The following is a 17,475-nucleotide window of genomic DNA, read 5'->3' as shown; positions in this document are numbered from 1 at the left end:
ACAAAACTATTGCGGATTTCCAGAACTGTTAACAAGAGATGTGCCTTTGTTAACACTTAATGGTACAACTTAAATTTTTTTTAATGTTTATTTTTGAGAGAGAGAGAGAGAGAGAGAGAGAGAGAGTCAGAGCATGAGTGGGGGAGGGGCAAAGAGAGAGGGAGACAAAGAATCCAGAATCGGAGGCAGGATCCAGGCTCCAAGCTTTCAGCACAGAGCCCGACTTGGGGCTTGAACTCACGAACTGTGAGATCACACAAACTGTGGGATCGCACAAACCGCAAGATCTTGACCTAAGCCAAAGTCAGATGCTTAACCAACTAAGCCATCCAGGTGCACCAATGGTACAATATTAAAAGTTCAGGTGAAGGTCGCCTGGGTGGCTCAGTCAGTTAAGCACCCATCTTCAGCTCAGATCATGATCTCAGGGTTCTTGAGTTCCAGACCCACATCGGATTCTGTGCTGACAGCTCGGAGCCTGGAGCCTGCTTCCATTCTGTTTCCCTCTCTCTCTGCCCCTCCGCTGCTTACACGTGTGCGCTCTCTCAAAAATAAACAAACATTAAAAAATAATTTTAAAGTTCAGTTGATCAAAATTTAACCATATTAAGTTGGTCAGAATTATCTAATTTTGCTTTTAGAAAAAGATGCAAACGACTTTAAAGAAAGCTGGGGAAAAAATACATGCAACTTCCTGAATATATTTTAGGGCTAAAAATAAGATTCAGTCAAATCACTTGTATATTCTCTATCTACTGTACTTTCCACTGATGACTTATATTAATGACAATGACCATGATGCTTAATAATAAGAGGAAGAAAAAATGTTCCTTAAGGAATTCTTAACTAAGGAACTGCAGTGAGTCAACCAACATATTTTAGAATTGTTTTATAGTTAGGTATTTAATATGGAAAAAAATAATAGGGCAAGAGGGACCTACAGTAAATGTAGGTAGCTATTTTTTATATTACTTTTTAAGCAGTTCGGTTCATTCGTATTTTGCATTTTGTTAGACTAGTGTGCATGTGTGGTTAGTAATGAGAATTATAGCAGCACTCTTTCTCAGAACACCTATGGTGTATCAAGCTTTATGCTGCCAAGTATCTGACAAACACCGTCTAAAACTACACAATCCTGCAAGGTGCATACAATTACTATTTAACAAGCAAGGGAAGGAAGAGCACCAGAAGTTAGGTAAGTGACCAAGTCCCACAGCTTGTAAGTAAGGGAGCCATTACAAACTCCATCTGGTTGCCTCAAATGCCCGAACTCTTTCCACCAGAGCATACGGCTTTGTTGTAATTGATAATTATGAACACTATTAAAATAAATGTCTATCACTAACCAGGTGAGTTAGGTCATTTAACCCCTCTAGGCTTCAAGTTTCTCTTGGGTAAATGAAGTCAGCTGGCTGATCTCTAATGTTTCTTCCAGCTTTAAAATAGTACCATTGACTTATAGACAGGCTTAAGAAAACTAAAATGTTTTTGTTAAAAAACAAAAGAGGTCATGAACACTAGCCCTTACTCAATTTTGGGATGATGAGGATCTGTCTAGAGCAAGGTATTCATGTGATTTCTTCCAAATCTCTCTAGTCCTAGCGATCTTACCATTTTCAGTGTTACTTCTTAAAATTTATAGGTAAGTGGAAATTTCATACTTTGGCTGCACTGCACAAACTATAAACTTAAATCTTTGCCTCACAAAAGATTTAATAACTTGCATTCAGGTATGAATAATATAAAGAAAACCATTTTTCTCTGGATCTGAGAATAATCAAAATATCAGTTTATTTTATTTCACATTTATTTAAATATAACAATTATTTTAGACAAATGAAAATACTTACAAGCATATTTATAACATGGTAGACATAAATATAAATGAAATGTATAAGCATTTTAGATAAAATTTAACGCATATTAGACCAATTGATGACATACTTAACATTTAGCCTCAAGGTACATTAACATGGATATTGAAAAGGCTGTTTTCACAGAAACTGCTATAAAATGTTCACATTTGTGTTAGTAACATGTCACATTTCCTAGACTGATGTTTTATGAAAATTATGTAAAGATTTAATGTAATCAATCACCTCTCATGGGGTAATGTTTTTTTGTAAATGAAGCCTATTTTTGTCAATAGAAATGTTCTTTTAACTTTTAAATAATACGCAATTTTTATCAAGACCATGCTACATTTATTAAACAAACATGCATAACACATTAAAACTTGAATGATTCACGTACCTTTTTGCACAGTGTTTAGTTTTGCTATGGTACTCTATCTTTGTGAAAAATATACTTAAAATTTGGCACAGAATCAATAAATTGTATTGCTTCTAATCAAAACAAATGTGATTTAAATTTTCCATGGCATGGAAAATACTCTGTCACAGTTTACCTCTCCCCTTTACAGTTTATTGACCAATGGCAGTTCTGTACTGTTTTAGTTGGAATAAATAAGGGATAGCCAAGAACTGAAAGTCCTAGTTAGGTGTTTTGCCTACACTCTAATTGGAAATGAGTCGATTTTAGTTTTTCTAGCAGTAAAACATTCCCATCTGTATTGTGGCCAACAAATTTCTAAATAAGGGTGTTATCAGCAATAATATGCATCGTCATGAGATGTTTTTCTTTAGGAGGCAGAGAGGTTGAAAGGAAACGTGGATCTCTTCATAAACTGGGAACATATGTGGTAAGGAGAGCAAATGCCAGCTGAAGTAGAAACAGGGGAAGCTCTCTGGAAAGCTGGTGAGAGCACACACTCTGAAGTTGCAACGAGGCAGAAAACAAAGGCAGGAACCCAGGAACCATTCAAGGTGGTAAGGACTGCCGTGGGTTGGAGGAAACTGATACGTATCACTCAAAAGAGACAGAATCCAGAGCAGGTACCACATCTGTGTGTCAGCAAACTACCACTGCTTTGTAGGAAAAGTTTTACATTTCCACCCCAGTGTCTAAATCCGGACTGAAGAGATTAAGCTAACTGGCAACATTTTTTTTTTTTTTTTCTGAATTCATTCATAAACACCGTGGAAGAATAAAGGGAGTACCATTAACTCAAACTTCCTCCAAAGCAGACAAGTCACGCTCCATTCGAAGCACAGACTTCAGAGTCGTGGTAACTAAGTGCCACAGCTCTTCTAAGACAAACCTGAGGTGTTCTATTTTGAGAGACCGGTTGAAGTCTACTCCTTTCATAGAACCTTGATAGCCTAAGTTTTAAATTTATTATCTGGGGGGAAAGGAGGTAGAACTTTAGTCCCACTTTTATACAAATATCCTTTATTCTAAAAAACAGAGTAATGAACACAATAACATTTTCTTTGCTTTATGATCCTTGTGTTTCTGGGGACGGTTAAGCAGTGAAATGGCAAAGAACATCAAACGGGTTAAATAAAATAGGCAAAGCTTTGTTGAAAGCTGTTAAGGTGCAAATAGACATAAAGATTACAAATCACAGAGCACTGAATTTTCAAGAGTGAAATCATACCAAAACCGTGATAAATTTTCGCTGACATCATAGGAGAGTAAGTGGTCTGGAAGGTCACTGATGGTGCCCTGCACAGCCAGCACGTGTGGGGCCAAGGTGAAGGGTACGTCGTTGAGGAGTTCAGCCATTAATGAGTTGTTTTCCAAAGTCTGGCCTGCCTTATTTTCCACCTCGGGGCCTGCTACAGTCACACTGGATGAGTTTTCTTTGCCAGTCTAAAAATACATATATATTTAAGTCATTTAGACCTTGTGGACTTTGAGGTTTAGAAATGGTAAATGTGGCATTAATATATCAAAATGATTGAGAAATGTGGAATATAGAAATATTCCCAGGTTGGAATGCTGCTATTTACTTACTTGAGAAATACATCCACCTAAATCTCTACTAGGCTTTAAAATGAATCCTAAACCCTTCTCTGACTGAGGCTGACCACTCAGGGCCCCCTAAATACAAGCCTGCATTCTTGCTATTTCCCTAGCCCAGATAAGGTCTACAAAGTCTGGCTCCCAAATCTGATGTAAGCTTCCAGGCTTTACAGAACTCCCAGGTTCCCTGTGAAATTGTAGATGGTCATAGTCCAAAGTGGCCCTGCCTGCTTCAGAGAGAATATGGGGCAAACTGACTAGGATATTATTTGGCATTTCATGTTTGTGTTCTTGCTAGTGGCTATTTCCTATGCATATGTCTTATCTCCAACTAGACTCTAGGGTACCTGAGAGCAAGCTATCTATTTGACATTTCTTTGTATTCTTCACCTAGCATATGTTACCTTGCATACTCTGTATGGATGCATGTATCCTCCACCTTCTATTCCCTAAGATAAACTTGAGCATTTACCTCCCCTGTGTACCCCAAGTATTGATTGATTGCCCGACTTTCGCTGGAACTAGCATGTTATGTTACACAAGCTGATGTATCTTGTTCAATTTCTTTAAGATTGGTAGACCTTGCATATAGTACTTTACCAAAAGATGTGCACTAGGGTGTTCATAGCACTCTACGCAAGCCCCGTACTGGAAACTACCTAAGTATCTATCCACAGGAGATTGAGTAAAAAAGTTGTAAGTATGTTTACGAAAATGAGAACGAGTGGCCTGCTGCTCCAAGTGGCTAAAACCTAGCTTAAACCAGGTCAGGAAAAACTTTACTCACCACCTGCTCTAGTCAGTCCCCACCTGGGGGATAAAACTCCAGAGTCTTTACAAAGGCTTACAAGGCCCTTCCTGATCTGGCCCCAGTACCTCTCTGACAGTTTCTCCAGCTAGTCTGTCCTGGCTCCCTCTTCTCCAATCCCTCTGCCCCGAAGATTCTTCTCCCAGACCCACCGGGGCTCCTTCTCCCATGTCCTTCTCAGGGAGGCCTTTCCTGCCCACCTTATTTTAACTGTCTCCTGGCCCTCACTCCCCCCACTCCAGCATTCCATCTCCCTCTCCTGCTTTTTCCTCTCCTTAGCCCTCAGTACCTTGTTACATGGTGTATAATTTATTCTAGTATCACCCCTTAGAAGCTTAGGGAGTTTTTATTTCCCATGTTCACTGCTGTATCCCCAGTGCCCAGATCAGTGCGCAGTGCTCAGTATTTGTTGAGTGGATGAAAGCAGACAAGATTTTTGCCTGCATGAGGCTTATATCATAACAGTTGCAAGTGCTGATAAATTCCTTCTGAGTAGAGGAGGATGGTTTTCTGTGTAAGAAATAACAGTTTTGTGAAACTTGTTATTGAAGTGGAAAAGACATACAGAAAAGGGTGCATCATAAGTATTGAGCTTGCTCAACTTTAACCAACCAAATACCTGTGAGCAACCAGCACCCAAAGTAATAAACAGAAATGACCAGCTTCTCCAGAGGCCCTCGAGGTGCTCTCTTTCAGTCACAACCAACTCCCTGCCCCTCAGTCACCATCCTGATTTCTAATAGCACAGGTTGGTATTACCTGTATTTTACATGAAGTCACCATACAGTATGAACTCTTGTTTCTGGCTTCTTTCACTTAATATTTTATGTATGAAATCCATCCATATTGTGGCATGTAGGCATTACAAAAATTTTGAAGAACATATTGTTGCAGAAGAGATGTATTCTTACTGATGTCAAAAGAATTGCTTTGGTTGCTGTGTTGACTATAGCTAATGGTGGGTGTGGGGGGTACTGTGGCCAGGGAAGGAAGCAGGAAGACCAGCTGGGCTTGTGGGTCAGGTGGTGATACTAAGGGTGAGACAGAATGGCTGGAATGTGGATAGACCAAGGAGAAAGCCAATAGGATTTGCTGATGGAATGGATGTGGGGTATGAGAGCAAGAGCAGGATCAAGGATGAAGCCAAAGTTCGTGGCTTAAGCAACAAGGATGGAGTCTCCATTTACAGGGATGGGAAAGGGTGTCATGAGGGAGCAGGCAAGGCAGGAAGATCAGGAGTTGTTCTGGATGTTCCACGTGCCTAACAGACATCCAGGTGGAGCTGTTAGTAGGTAGAGGGATCTCATAGGAGTCTGGAGCTGGAGGAGATCTTGAGAAGAAAGTCTGCTTGGTGTTGTGTTTAAAAGACAACAGGAGGAAGGCAAGTGAGGACAAATAGAACAGACAGCATTTCTAGACATTATACTGCAAATGGGAAAAGAGATATGTGCCGGTTGCTGGAAGGGGATGTGGGGTCAAGAGAGGCTTCTCCCAATTTTTCTTTTGCTTTATGAATTGATAGAAATGATGGTAGTGATATGCTAATGAGAAGCTCTAGAAAGGAAAACTCCATGGAGATTCTGTAAGAGAGGAACTACTCTCTTCACAAGGCATGCCCAACACAGAACAGAGACCCTCAAGAAATCTGTTAGTAAATGACTTTGAATTAACCAAACACATCCCTAGCAAGAGTTGTCTTATGACATCATAAATAAAACACCAGAGCACTTTCTTAGGATTGCAGCTAGAACAAGGCAAGTGTGCCCTGCTATGACAAAGCTTATTAGAAAGGTCCATGTATGCGGTGGACAGAACCTGCCTCCTGAAACCTGACCGAGGCTTAAAGACGAAGGATCCCTGGGTCAGATGAGAGCACAGGTGTCACTGAGTAACGATGCCACAATTCTAGCCTCTTTAGAAAGTATCACCTATCTATCACTGGTTTCTTCAAGATGACCTACTCACAGGGGCTTACCCTGGAGCAGCACAGCAGAGTGTTGAGAGCACAGATTGTAGAGACATACTGCCTGGGTGCAAATCCAAGGTCTCCTGCTTACGCCATGGGCAAGTTCTTTAACTTCCATGTGCTCAGTTTCCTTGGCTGTATTTCAAGATCAATAATAGTACCTATTTCATAGGATTGCTGTGAGGATTAATGAAGTGATGATGTTCCCAAGTAAGTACAATAATGCTTAGCACATGTTAAAGTAAGCAAATAAATAAAAACTTTAGGAATGGCAGATGCCACTTGGCTTTAGATAAGGTCTGGGATCCATCCATCTCTTTTGTTGCTGACATCCACTGGTGGCTCAAATCATCTTACCTTACCCTCCGCTCTTATATCTTGCCTTCCCTCTTAATCTCACATGCAAATGTTTGTTGGATCTATTAGTAGCATCCCATGCTTGAACTTTCTTCTCTTTCTTCCTTGTATACAGAATGTTCTCCAGTTTCATTAGCCAAATCATCTCCTTTCTTAAACAAAAACATTTTTGAAATCTCACTCTCTCCAATGAGGAGGTACATTACTTGTACCACTTTGCTTGCTTTTTTTTTTTTTTTAAGGTTTATTCATTTCTCAGAGACAGAGAGACAGAGTGTGAGCGGGGGAGGGGCAGAGAGAGAGAGGGAGACACAGAATCCGAAACACGCTTCAGGCTCCAAGCTGTCAGCACAGAGCCCCATGCAGGGCTTGAGCTCATGACCCGAGCTGAAGTCGGACGCTTAACCGACTGAGCCACCCAGGTGCCCCACTACTCTGCTTTCTAAATACATCCCTTCTCAGGTTTAACTCTCTGGCAGCAATATTTATTTCTTTGTGCAGGCTTTGATTAATCCCCCTTCCTTTCCTTTACAAATCATTCCTATGTGTCAGAGCACAATTCCTTAAGGACAAGACTATGGCAAACTGCATCTTGGATAATAAAGGAGTTGAGACATGTGATTCCTTGTTCAAGTTCTCCTGATAAAACTGGCATATGCTTCATCCACCTGGACCTCACTTCTCTCTTCTATAAAATGAGCAGTGAGGGATGAAAAATGAGGAGGAGAAAGATGGAAGCAAGCTGCATATACTGGACATGACCTTTGAGCCAGCTCCATCTGAGCTGTTTAAATGTACTCTCTCATTTAAGCCCTACCACACCTCTGGGGGTAGTGGGGGGGGGGTGGTGGTGTACTACTATTGACCCCACGGTAAAAATAAGAGGACACAGAAGCACACCAATGTGAAGGAAGTTGTCCCAGGTTACATAGCTAGTCTGTGGTGACATGGAGAATCCAACTCAGTGACCTTTAATGCTCCACATTCTAAGACCCTGCACACCTCAGATGTACTCTGGATAGACTGGCCAGCTGAATGCACAAAGCCTTGAAAATTTCGGGGATGGTATTAGAAAATATGACAGGTGCCAACATAGCATATCTTAGCTTAATTTAGAAGGAAAGGAGACTCTCATATCTTTTACCATTAGAAAGGACTGAAAAAATCATCAAGGTGACAGATCTTAGACTGAAGGAGGACAGAAAAGCAACTGTAATTTAGGAGGTATTTATCCCCGGAAATAAGTCTACCAGTTGTCTGGATGGACCACAGGGAAAACAGGGACAGTGAAACAAGATTGTCAATAAGTTGATTACTGTCAAAATGGAGAGCTAGAAGCTACGTGGGAATGTGCTTCGGTAGTGTTCCTACCTTTGCACATGTTTGAAAACTGTCCAAAATAGAAAAGTCTCCAAAACTTAAAAATTAATTAAAAATTACCATGGAAAAAGTGTTCCACCAAATGCCTCCTAGAAAGATCTGAATTTCAGCTGTGCTGTATGTATGACTCCAACATCTATCTCTTAACAGTTGGCTAGAGTGCAACATTACAGTCTCCAAGGAGGCTGCCTGCCCTTTGGCAGCAGCGTGAGGGCCATGGTGCAGCTGCTGTTGGCATGCTGAGAGCTGGGAGGGGAGAAACTACAAGGCAAAACGAGAGTAAGTCACAAAGAAAATGTGAGTCAAAATTCAAGGACCCCACACCCGCTACTCTGATCTCTGAGTCTAGCTTGGCAGCCAGTGGAAGCAGAGGTGGGGGCTGAGGGCTGAAACAGGTGCATGAGTTCCCGGCAAAAAAGCAGCCCTCTCTCTTAGACACAAAGTCTTTCAATTTTTTTCATTTGCATAATAAAATGGGTCTTTAAAGGGAAGAATGAGTATGTTAACCACAATGGAGCGAGAAGAAAAGAATCAATTAACCTTATAGTTAATAGCCAAATTTTTGAAAATTACTTCGAATATTATGTTCATAAGGCATATTCGTTATTTTTGTGATTAATCCTGTTCACAGAAAGGCTGCTATGACAATGTTCTTGAGCAGAAGTTCCTTCATATAATCTAGCTTTAATACTTTTTTCAAATTAGTGTTTAAATAGAAGCATACCGTGTCAGATTTTTTTAATCTTGGGGAGAAAGTAAATTTCTTTATCTGTATCATTACAACAAATGAAGTTTACAAATAATAAGCTATTTTCGTGTTTGTATAAAAATAATTATTTCCTGTTCATCAGCAAACCTGCTAAAAAAATGGGCCAGCCAAGTTTATCTTGTATTCCTCACACTCTATTATCTTCGTTTCAAGTAATTCAAAATGGTTTAGAGGCACTATTCCTCCCTTTCTTGCAGAGGGGTGGTAAAGATTCACGAGGTTCAATCTGTAAAATCTCAGAGCTTCAGAAAAAAACAGTCCAAGAATACAAGGCACATAACACTTCTCAGTAAAGGCTTAGAGAAATGAAGTCACTTCCCTGGAGCGACAGAAGGTTCGTGGCATCCTGGGAACCTCATGGCACAGAAGCCCCCCAAACCACCATGGAATCTATTAAGGAGTGCCAATTTGCAAACCCGCTAACAATTTGGAGACTTAATTTACGGAGCCATACCCGACTAAAGTATGAAAATGTTATTAATAGGAACGTCACCTATATTTGGCATTTTTTTTAAACCTCCTGCTTTCTTGAGGCAACCTGTGCCTCAGATAAGCAAAGCTAAAATAGTGTCGTATAAAAGCAAAATATTGATGCATTAAAATTTAGAAACCAACCTTAACCAAAACAGTAATAGAACCTATTAGAAGAATATGAAACCAGGTATAAAACACATATCTAACACATTCAATTTACATACAAAGAAGGTAGCTATTTGCTAAAGCCTATTTCTAGGAAACGAGTTATAGTAAGAAGAGGGAATGTCAAGCTCTGGCTGTCTATGCCTTTAAATTCTAACAACTATAAATAAAAGACATGTTCCTTTGAACAATAGCTTGAACAGGCAACACTGTCACTTTATCTCCCCAGATAACTATCCATTCTATTCTGGCTTCAGCTGGTATCTGCTTGCATTACATCAGCGTCTTGATGGGGGTGGGTTGGGGGGCAAATCTGAGTCAGAAGCATCAGGGGACAAGAGGTTAGAAGGTGATACAAGCAATGGCACACTTAAGGCCGTACTCAAACTCCTTATTTTTCTCTAAGAAGCTGGTTGCTAATAAATGTCTGGCTGGCTGATAAAAGCCAGAGGACTGGTCTCTTACACCTACATAAGTCCGAAGCCACAGTCTCCTTTCACTAGGGAGAAATGATATTGCAAAAGTAGAGACTGTTTGCCATTTTTCTGCAAATCCTCCATACCCAGAACAGTAATGCCTGCATATCATGAGGGCTCACTTGTGACCCTTGAATGGCACCGAATCTGGTCCCCTTATTTCTGAGATATTCTAGGCACTTGACTTTTAAATTGTGGGGTTAGGCCAAAGAAACAAACAAAAGCCCAGAACACCTGACCACCGATACAGATAAATTAGGCAGGAGAGAAAGGAACTCACTGAAAACCTGCTTCCCATGGGGCCGGGGTTCCCAGTTTGAGGCTGCCACATATTTGAACAGAAAGACCAGGTCAGAAAGTAGATAGATCTTTTCTTTGCTCCCTTCCCTTTCCTTTCTGATCTCTGACATCATTTCAATTTACGTTTTGGCTCATGATTTTTTTTTTTTTTGCAGTATTTGTTCCCTTTCCTCCTTCTCCCCTCTCTTCTCCCCCCAGTATTTCCACCTGCCTGTGCTTCCTGCTTCTTCTATCTTTCTTAAAGAAAAAAAAAAAAGTCTCCTGACTTCCTCTTTTCAGAACTCCAGCTGAATGTATGCAAGTGAAGAGGGGGAAGTAGGCAAGCTGGCACTTGCTTCTGTGATCTGTTCCATGCTTTCTTGGAAAAGTGGCTTCACTGAAGCCGGAAAATCTTCTGTACAGCCAACTCTAGGGGGGGAGCAGTGGAAAGAGGAAAGAGAAGCATTTTAGGAAAGGAACCAGCAAGAAACAGTATGTTCAGCATGGGATCCTGTTTAGTTCTGGTTTGGGAAATAAAAAAGGCTATTCCAGTGATTTAAAAAAAAACAAACCATTTTTAGGAAGTTAATTTATGTAAGTTCATAATCTCTGACCTTAGGCTATCCAGAAATCTCCTATTGTGCTGTAGGCCTTCCCTCTCATTCTTGCCAGCACACTTTCACCCCTGCTCTCCTCTCCCCTGGCCCTACCTCCATTGCCCATCACCACCTGTCTCCTCACTGCCAGCCGGTGGGCTAGCATCCCACTCTACAGAAGAAAGAGGAACCATCAGGTGAGGATCTCCTCTACTTACGGCTCCCCAAAAATGTATCTGCATCTGTACCCCTCCATGCTTCTCCCCTGCCACCAGGGGCATGTTGCCCTCTTCCTACCCGAAGCTAATCCCTTCCCGGTGTTCCACACCCAATCCTGTCCCTAGTCTTCAAGGACATGGCTTCATCCATTAGGAGGTGGCTCCCAATTGCGAATCTTTTATATAGTCAATTCACCATTTACAGGAAATTCTCCTAAGGTCTTTCGCACCCACTGGCATCTTACCCACTGAACACCCACACTATCCTTCTTTTTTTCACAGCCAGGCTGAGCCGATTGTTGACGCTTGCTGTCTGCTTCACTCCTCCCCACTGCCATCTGCCCCGGTACTGACACTACTTCGTCCAAGGTTACTAATAATCACACTGTGCTAAACTCAGAAGATGTTCTCAAGTGCTAACTTTATATGACCTCTTTGTAGCACTTAAGATGGGTCACTCTCAGAGTTTTTATTTTCTGGCTTCTGGGCCACTTCTTAGTAGCAACAGATAGTGTTGCCTCTATCTGTCTAGCTCATTATTCTTTTGCCTATTTCTGAAAAGAAGGTATTCTCCCAGGGTCTCATTTCTGTTCCTTTATTCTTCTTAGTCTCCACACACCCTTGGAGGAGCTTATCCCTATCCATGGGTCCTTCTGCCCTACTCCTCCATTGCCCCAAAGTAGATCCACACACATGCACATATGTCCACACCCATCCTGAAACCACCCTGACTCATGTGTTCAACTCCTTATTATACATTTTCTTGTGGCACATTAAACTCAACATGTTCTGAACCTGACTCTCAAGCCCTTCCCAGCTCTACCCCAGCCTAATGCTCTTCTTTTTTTTTTTTTTTTTTGTATAATGAGTACCAAACACAGAAGCCTGAATTGTCTTTTACTTTTCCCTCCCTGTCACTTTCTCCATCCAGTAAATGGCTGACTCCTCCTGATTTTGAGGGTTTTAATGTCTCCCCAAGTTTCATTTCCCATTGGCCCCACTGTCAATTCTCTTACTGCAAGCATCGTGTCATGGATGCTCCCAGAGTGTCCTGCATCTGGCCTCACTCACCCTACACTATATGCTCCTTCTCGTTGGTGCCATTTCACACACATGCTCTTCCTTGCTTAACACTCCTCAATGCCTTTGGACAAGAGAACAAACTGCATATTGTAGTACATAGCTATGATCTGGATTTGCTTATCCCTCTATTTTCTTTTATTACCATTCCCTAACATCTTCATCCATACCAAGCTACCTGCTATTATCCAAACATGCCAAGCTCCCCCTTTCGCTCTGAGCTTTGGCTCATTCGATTACTGCTGCCTTAATTAGGACATCTTTGTCTCTTCTTCTCTCTTCATTCTGCCTATTTCAACTTGCCCTTCAGGAAGCACATCAGGACTCTTCTAGAAAGATCTCCCCAAGTAACTCCTCAAACCTGGGCCAAGTGCCTGCCCATGTATTCCCATAACAGCTTGTATGTACTTCTCTCACAGCACAAATCATACTAGACTAGAGTTCTCTGTCACTCTCCTAAAACTATGGGCCGCTCAAAGCCAGGGACAACAGCCTTCATCTACATTTGTCTGGCAATCAGAGCAATGCCTGGCTCATAATTGGTGATCAATACCTGTTTATTGAATGACTAAGTAAGTTTCTTTGTGAACTTTATATTCAGATTTATTCAAACTAAACCGGGAATTATGTTAAGCTGGATTTCCACATCTGTTTTTTTTTTTTTTTTCCTCTAACAAGATTTTGCTGTTTTTCACATTATCATCCACATGGTGAACCATGGGTAGTATTAAATACAGATAGAACTTAAAACTAGTTTGAGGCTCCAGTTACATCTATTTCCTAAAGAATGAGGTGGATTATTCTTGACTTGGCAAACAAACTACTTCACAAATGTGTCTCCCAAAGGAAGTTCAATGAAGTGCTGCTACAGCGTAGATGAGGCCGTGGCAGCTGTTTTTACCACAGATCCACCTTTCACTGAGAGAGAGAGGAAGAAACTAGGCCGGTCTACTCCAAATTCCCCCTAATTAACTGTCTCAGTCCATTCTGGCTGCTATAACAAAATATTATGCGCTGGGTGGCATATAAACAACAAAACCTATTTCTCACAGCTCTGAAGGCTAGAAAGTCCAAGATCAAGGTGCTGGCAGATTCAGTGTCTGGTGAGGGCCTGCTTCATGGTTTGTAGACTGCTCTCTTTTCCCTAAAACATCACATGGCAGAAAAGGCCAGGGCTTTCTCTGGGACCTCTTTTATAATGGCACTAATCCCATGCATGAGGGCTCTACCCTTATGACCTAATCACCTCCCAAAGGTCCCACCTCCTAATACCCTCATAATTGAGGATTAGGTTTCAACATATGAATTTTGGGGGGACACATTCAATCTAGGGCATCAAGCTGCCTTACATGGCTCTTCTCTCCCAGGAACCAGTATTTCTGGTAGAGTCTGAAAGGGCTACAGTGGAGCCTATGCTTGGGGGCAGGGGTGTGGGGAACAGGACCAGCAGCAGGGTGGTAGGACTGGTAAGCACTGTAAGAGGAGGAAAGCCTCAGAGATGAGGGCTGATTAGGAGAGAGGATGGGTGGAAGTCTTAGAGATTATGGAATCATTTATTTAATTTAATTTCTGTTCACCCCCTGTTAAAGAGAAAAGCTTCTGTCTTACTCTTCTGGTTTCCATAAAGAGGGATTTTTCTCTAACCTCTATGGCTGTCTGCCCTGCCCCCTATCCCTCCCCAAGGAGGTAGGCTGAACTACCCAGTTGGTGGATGACAGCCATAGGTCCATGTTTCTAGATAACGGACACTAAACCATCAAAGGTCCTGAGGCCTGGAGAAAGTCTCTTTCTTCTCTCTTTACTTGGACCAGGGGAGACAAGTTGCCGGAGTAAGAGTGTCTTTTGTGCTGACTTACACTTTCCCCACAGGTCTAGACATGAGTTATCGGGAGTGTGGAAGTTCGTTTTAGCTACTGCATTAAGCTGTCTCCTCCAGCCTAGGCTATTTTAGTCAAAAGGGGGACATTTTGTTACTCTGTCTGCTGGCTCTTTGATCCTATTTCTCCATTGGCCCAGGAGGCAGAGGAGGAAAAGGAGCACCCTTAATAGGACATTAGGACCCCACCAATTTCTACCTCCCATGCATCTTCATTTACACCAAAAAAAGAGAGGCCTATTAACCACACCAAACAAACAAAAATAGAGTTGTGCAGATGTTAAATGATCTGGAAATAAAAATATAACAAACTAATGGTTTTTAAAACTCACATGTGCTATTATATTCTATGAAACAACTTGCTGGTATGGTTTTATCAATTTCAAAATTCAGTTAAATCTGTGGGATAAGACAAGTTCTAATCAGAATCTTGGAAAAATGGCATTTGTTTATTGCTTCATACAGTTTTCAAAGTAGTTTCACACACGTTATTTCATTTGAGCCTCACACCCCGTTAAATTTGATAGGTTAGCTACTGTTTCAGTTCTCATCTTCTAAGGCTCAAAGTTTAAGGACTATCTAAGGTCACATCACTACTAATTGGCAGAGATGCGTACTCTGGCTCTCCTGATTTACAACCGATGCTCGCCCTTCAGTGTAAAGGCCTTCATCAAGGGTATTAAAGTTAACTTGCCTGTTTTTTTGTTTGTTTTAAGGACTTAGGAATTTCTCTATGGCCAAGTGTCATCCGGAGTAGAGAATGACGGTCCAAAAGTACAGACTGTGACACAATAGAAGTAGAGCTTAAAGTAACAGAACAACTAAGCATCTTGTTACTAGGTTAAATCTAGTAAGCAGGATCCAATACGTAATGGCTTAGAAAACTATAGCAACTGATCATAGCCACGGCTACACAATGGCTTAGCCTTTTGTACACAAACTCTTTAAGCTTATTATGTACACCACAGGTCTAAAGAATTTGATATCCCTTATTAGTCACACTGGATTCCACTTAACTTCCCATTTATATAGTTTTATTTTAAGTATCTGTTCAACTTCTTCAGAGCACAGTGCAACAAGGTCATATTTTTTCCAGATAATTTCAAAGAAAAACAATGAAAAATGATCTTTGAGATCTAAGCAGACTAAATATTAGTTTCACTCAAATGCTTGATTTTCGTTTTGTAAAACAACAAAGCACCTCAACCATCTGCATATACAACAAGAAGGGAAATGGAATGCTTCCTTTTTTAGAGATGGTAAGAAAACATAAATACTTTATATACACATTTTTGAGGTAATTAGATACGTAGGCATACTTGTATCATCTTGATTGAGTGGAAATAAATAGCATACGATAGTAGTAGGAAATCCAAAAAGAAAGTAAATCTAAAGATATTAAGTAATAGCTACATGCTGGGCTTTCTTGGTATATGCTTTGATGTAATGAACATTTAAAAATTCATAACCTAAGAATAATATATTTTTTAAGAACAACCATTTAGATGTTGTTAAAAAAATAAACATGATTATGGCATGTTAAAGTTGTTGTTTGAAGATAGAAAGCTAATCTGTTCTGCTCATAGTTTACTCCGAAAAGTTTATATTTTGTCATTGTTTATATTATCATTATGTGAAGACATAAATACATGCTAGTATGTACATAGAATTGTCATGTCCATAGCCGAAATCCGAAGACAATGATCAGTAGGACCTCATGTTCACCTTAAACATCTTTCTAAACTCAAGAAACAGAAAAATCTTTAAGAAATAGAAAAATATGGGACAGGAAAAGCCTTATTTTCTTTGTAATTTGAATTTGTGTGTGGAATAGGCCACACACTTGGAAATACTATCGTTGGTGAATATACAATGGAGTACAGAAATTATGAAGGTAGGCTAATTAAATTCCACTCAGAGGGCATGTGAGTGGTAGCATTACCCACACTCGCTGCACCTAACCCAGCACTCTGCTAGAAAAACAATGTTTGGCAAACCGAAATGGTGAGAGGAGTGCTGTGTCACTTGACCTTGGCTCTCGTTTGCAAAAAAGGTTGTATTTCAAAATAGAAGATGGGGTTGGAAAAGTAAATACAGCTGTGTTTTCTCCACCCCCGTGTGAGAATGAAGGGGCTACTCAGAATGGCAAGAGGCTGGGTCCCTTCGTGGTGTATGCTCAGAGCCCCAAGGAGAGCGCTATTATTTTATGGCTAACTCAGGATAATATTTTTTTTTTATTGTGGTAAAATATATGCAACATAAAATTTCATCTTAACCATTTTTAAGTGTATAATTTGGTAGAATGAAGTACATTCACAATATTGTGCAACTATTACCACCGTCTATCTCTATAACTTTTCCATCATCTCAAGCAGAAACTCTGTACCCATTTAACATTTTTCCCTTCCCCCAGCCCCTGGTAACCTCTATGCATTATACTTTCCATCAGTTTGCCTATCTAGGTACCTCTAATTGTACAATGCTCATCCTGTAGTGACTGGGTTATTTCACTTAGCATGTTTTTAGAGACGATGTATGTTGTTTCGTGTATCAGAATTTCATTCCTTTTTAAGGCTAAATAATAATCCATTGTATGTACATACCATATTTTGTTTATCCACTTATCTGTTAATAGACATTTGGGTTGTTTCTACAGTATTTTTAAACTACAGTAAAATTAACGAGATAGAGAATTAGGAAATAATTCAAAAAGGACTCTCGGGTTTCAATGAATATAGGAATACAGAGTATTTATGATATGTGGAGCCACGTTAGCAAGAGCCTGAAGCGAGGGAAATAGAAAATGTTCCCTGCTTATTTTGAATTGTGATTTTTAAGGTATAATAAATTCGTATGCACCTTTTTATAATATATGCTTTGTTTAGTTTTAAAATCATGATTAAAGTAAGCCTTGCCAGCTTAATATTTTATAGATTGAAATCTGAGTATAATTGATGGTATTTCAATCTTGTTTGAAGCAGCACCATTATCTCTAAGACTTTCTACCCACTCTGGAACTCTGTGCTGTAATTCTTTTGTGTGTTATTTTAAGGGTATGAGATGTCATTACCTCCGAGAGAAAGTCTACCCAACAAAATAGAGAGTGAATAATGCTAAGAAATTATTAAAAATGAGAAGCCACAATTGTGCCCAAATTTAGAGGA

At 40.3% G+C, this 17,475-nt stretch overlaps 1 protein-coding gene across 1 annotated transcript in view; it reads right to left on the bottom strand.

Moving 5' to 3' along the window:
* Positions 1 to 103: 103 nt before the first annotated feature.
* The window catches only part of UMAD1 (UBAP1-MVB12-associated (UMA) domain containing 1), a 219,043-nt gene continuing 201,671 nt past the window's right edge, over positions 104 to 17,475 (bottom strand). The window contains exon 4 of the mRNA XM_049641542.1: positions 104 to 3,714. Coding sequence (XP_049497499.1) covers positions 3,457 to 3,714 — 258 coding nt within the window. The 3' untranslated portion in view covers positions 104 to 3,456. The remainder of the gene's footprint in view (positions 3,715 to 17,475) is intronic.

The sequence above is a fragment of the Panthera uncia genome, chromosome A2 (assembly GCF_023721935.1).
Source record: "Panthera uncia isolate 11264 chromosome A2, Puncia_PCG_1.0, whole genome shotgun sequence".
In the NCBI taxonomy this organism is placed as follows: Eukaryota; Metazoa; Chordata; class Mammalia; order Carnivora; family Felidae; genus Panthera; species Panthera uncia.
Note: the sequence above shows the minus strand (reverse complement) of the source record. Positions and strands in the feature narration are given on the sequence as shown.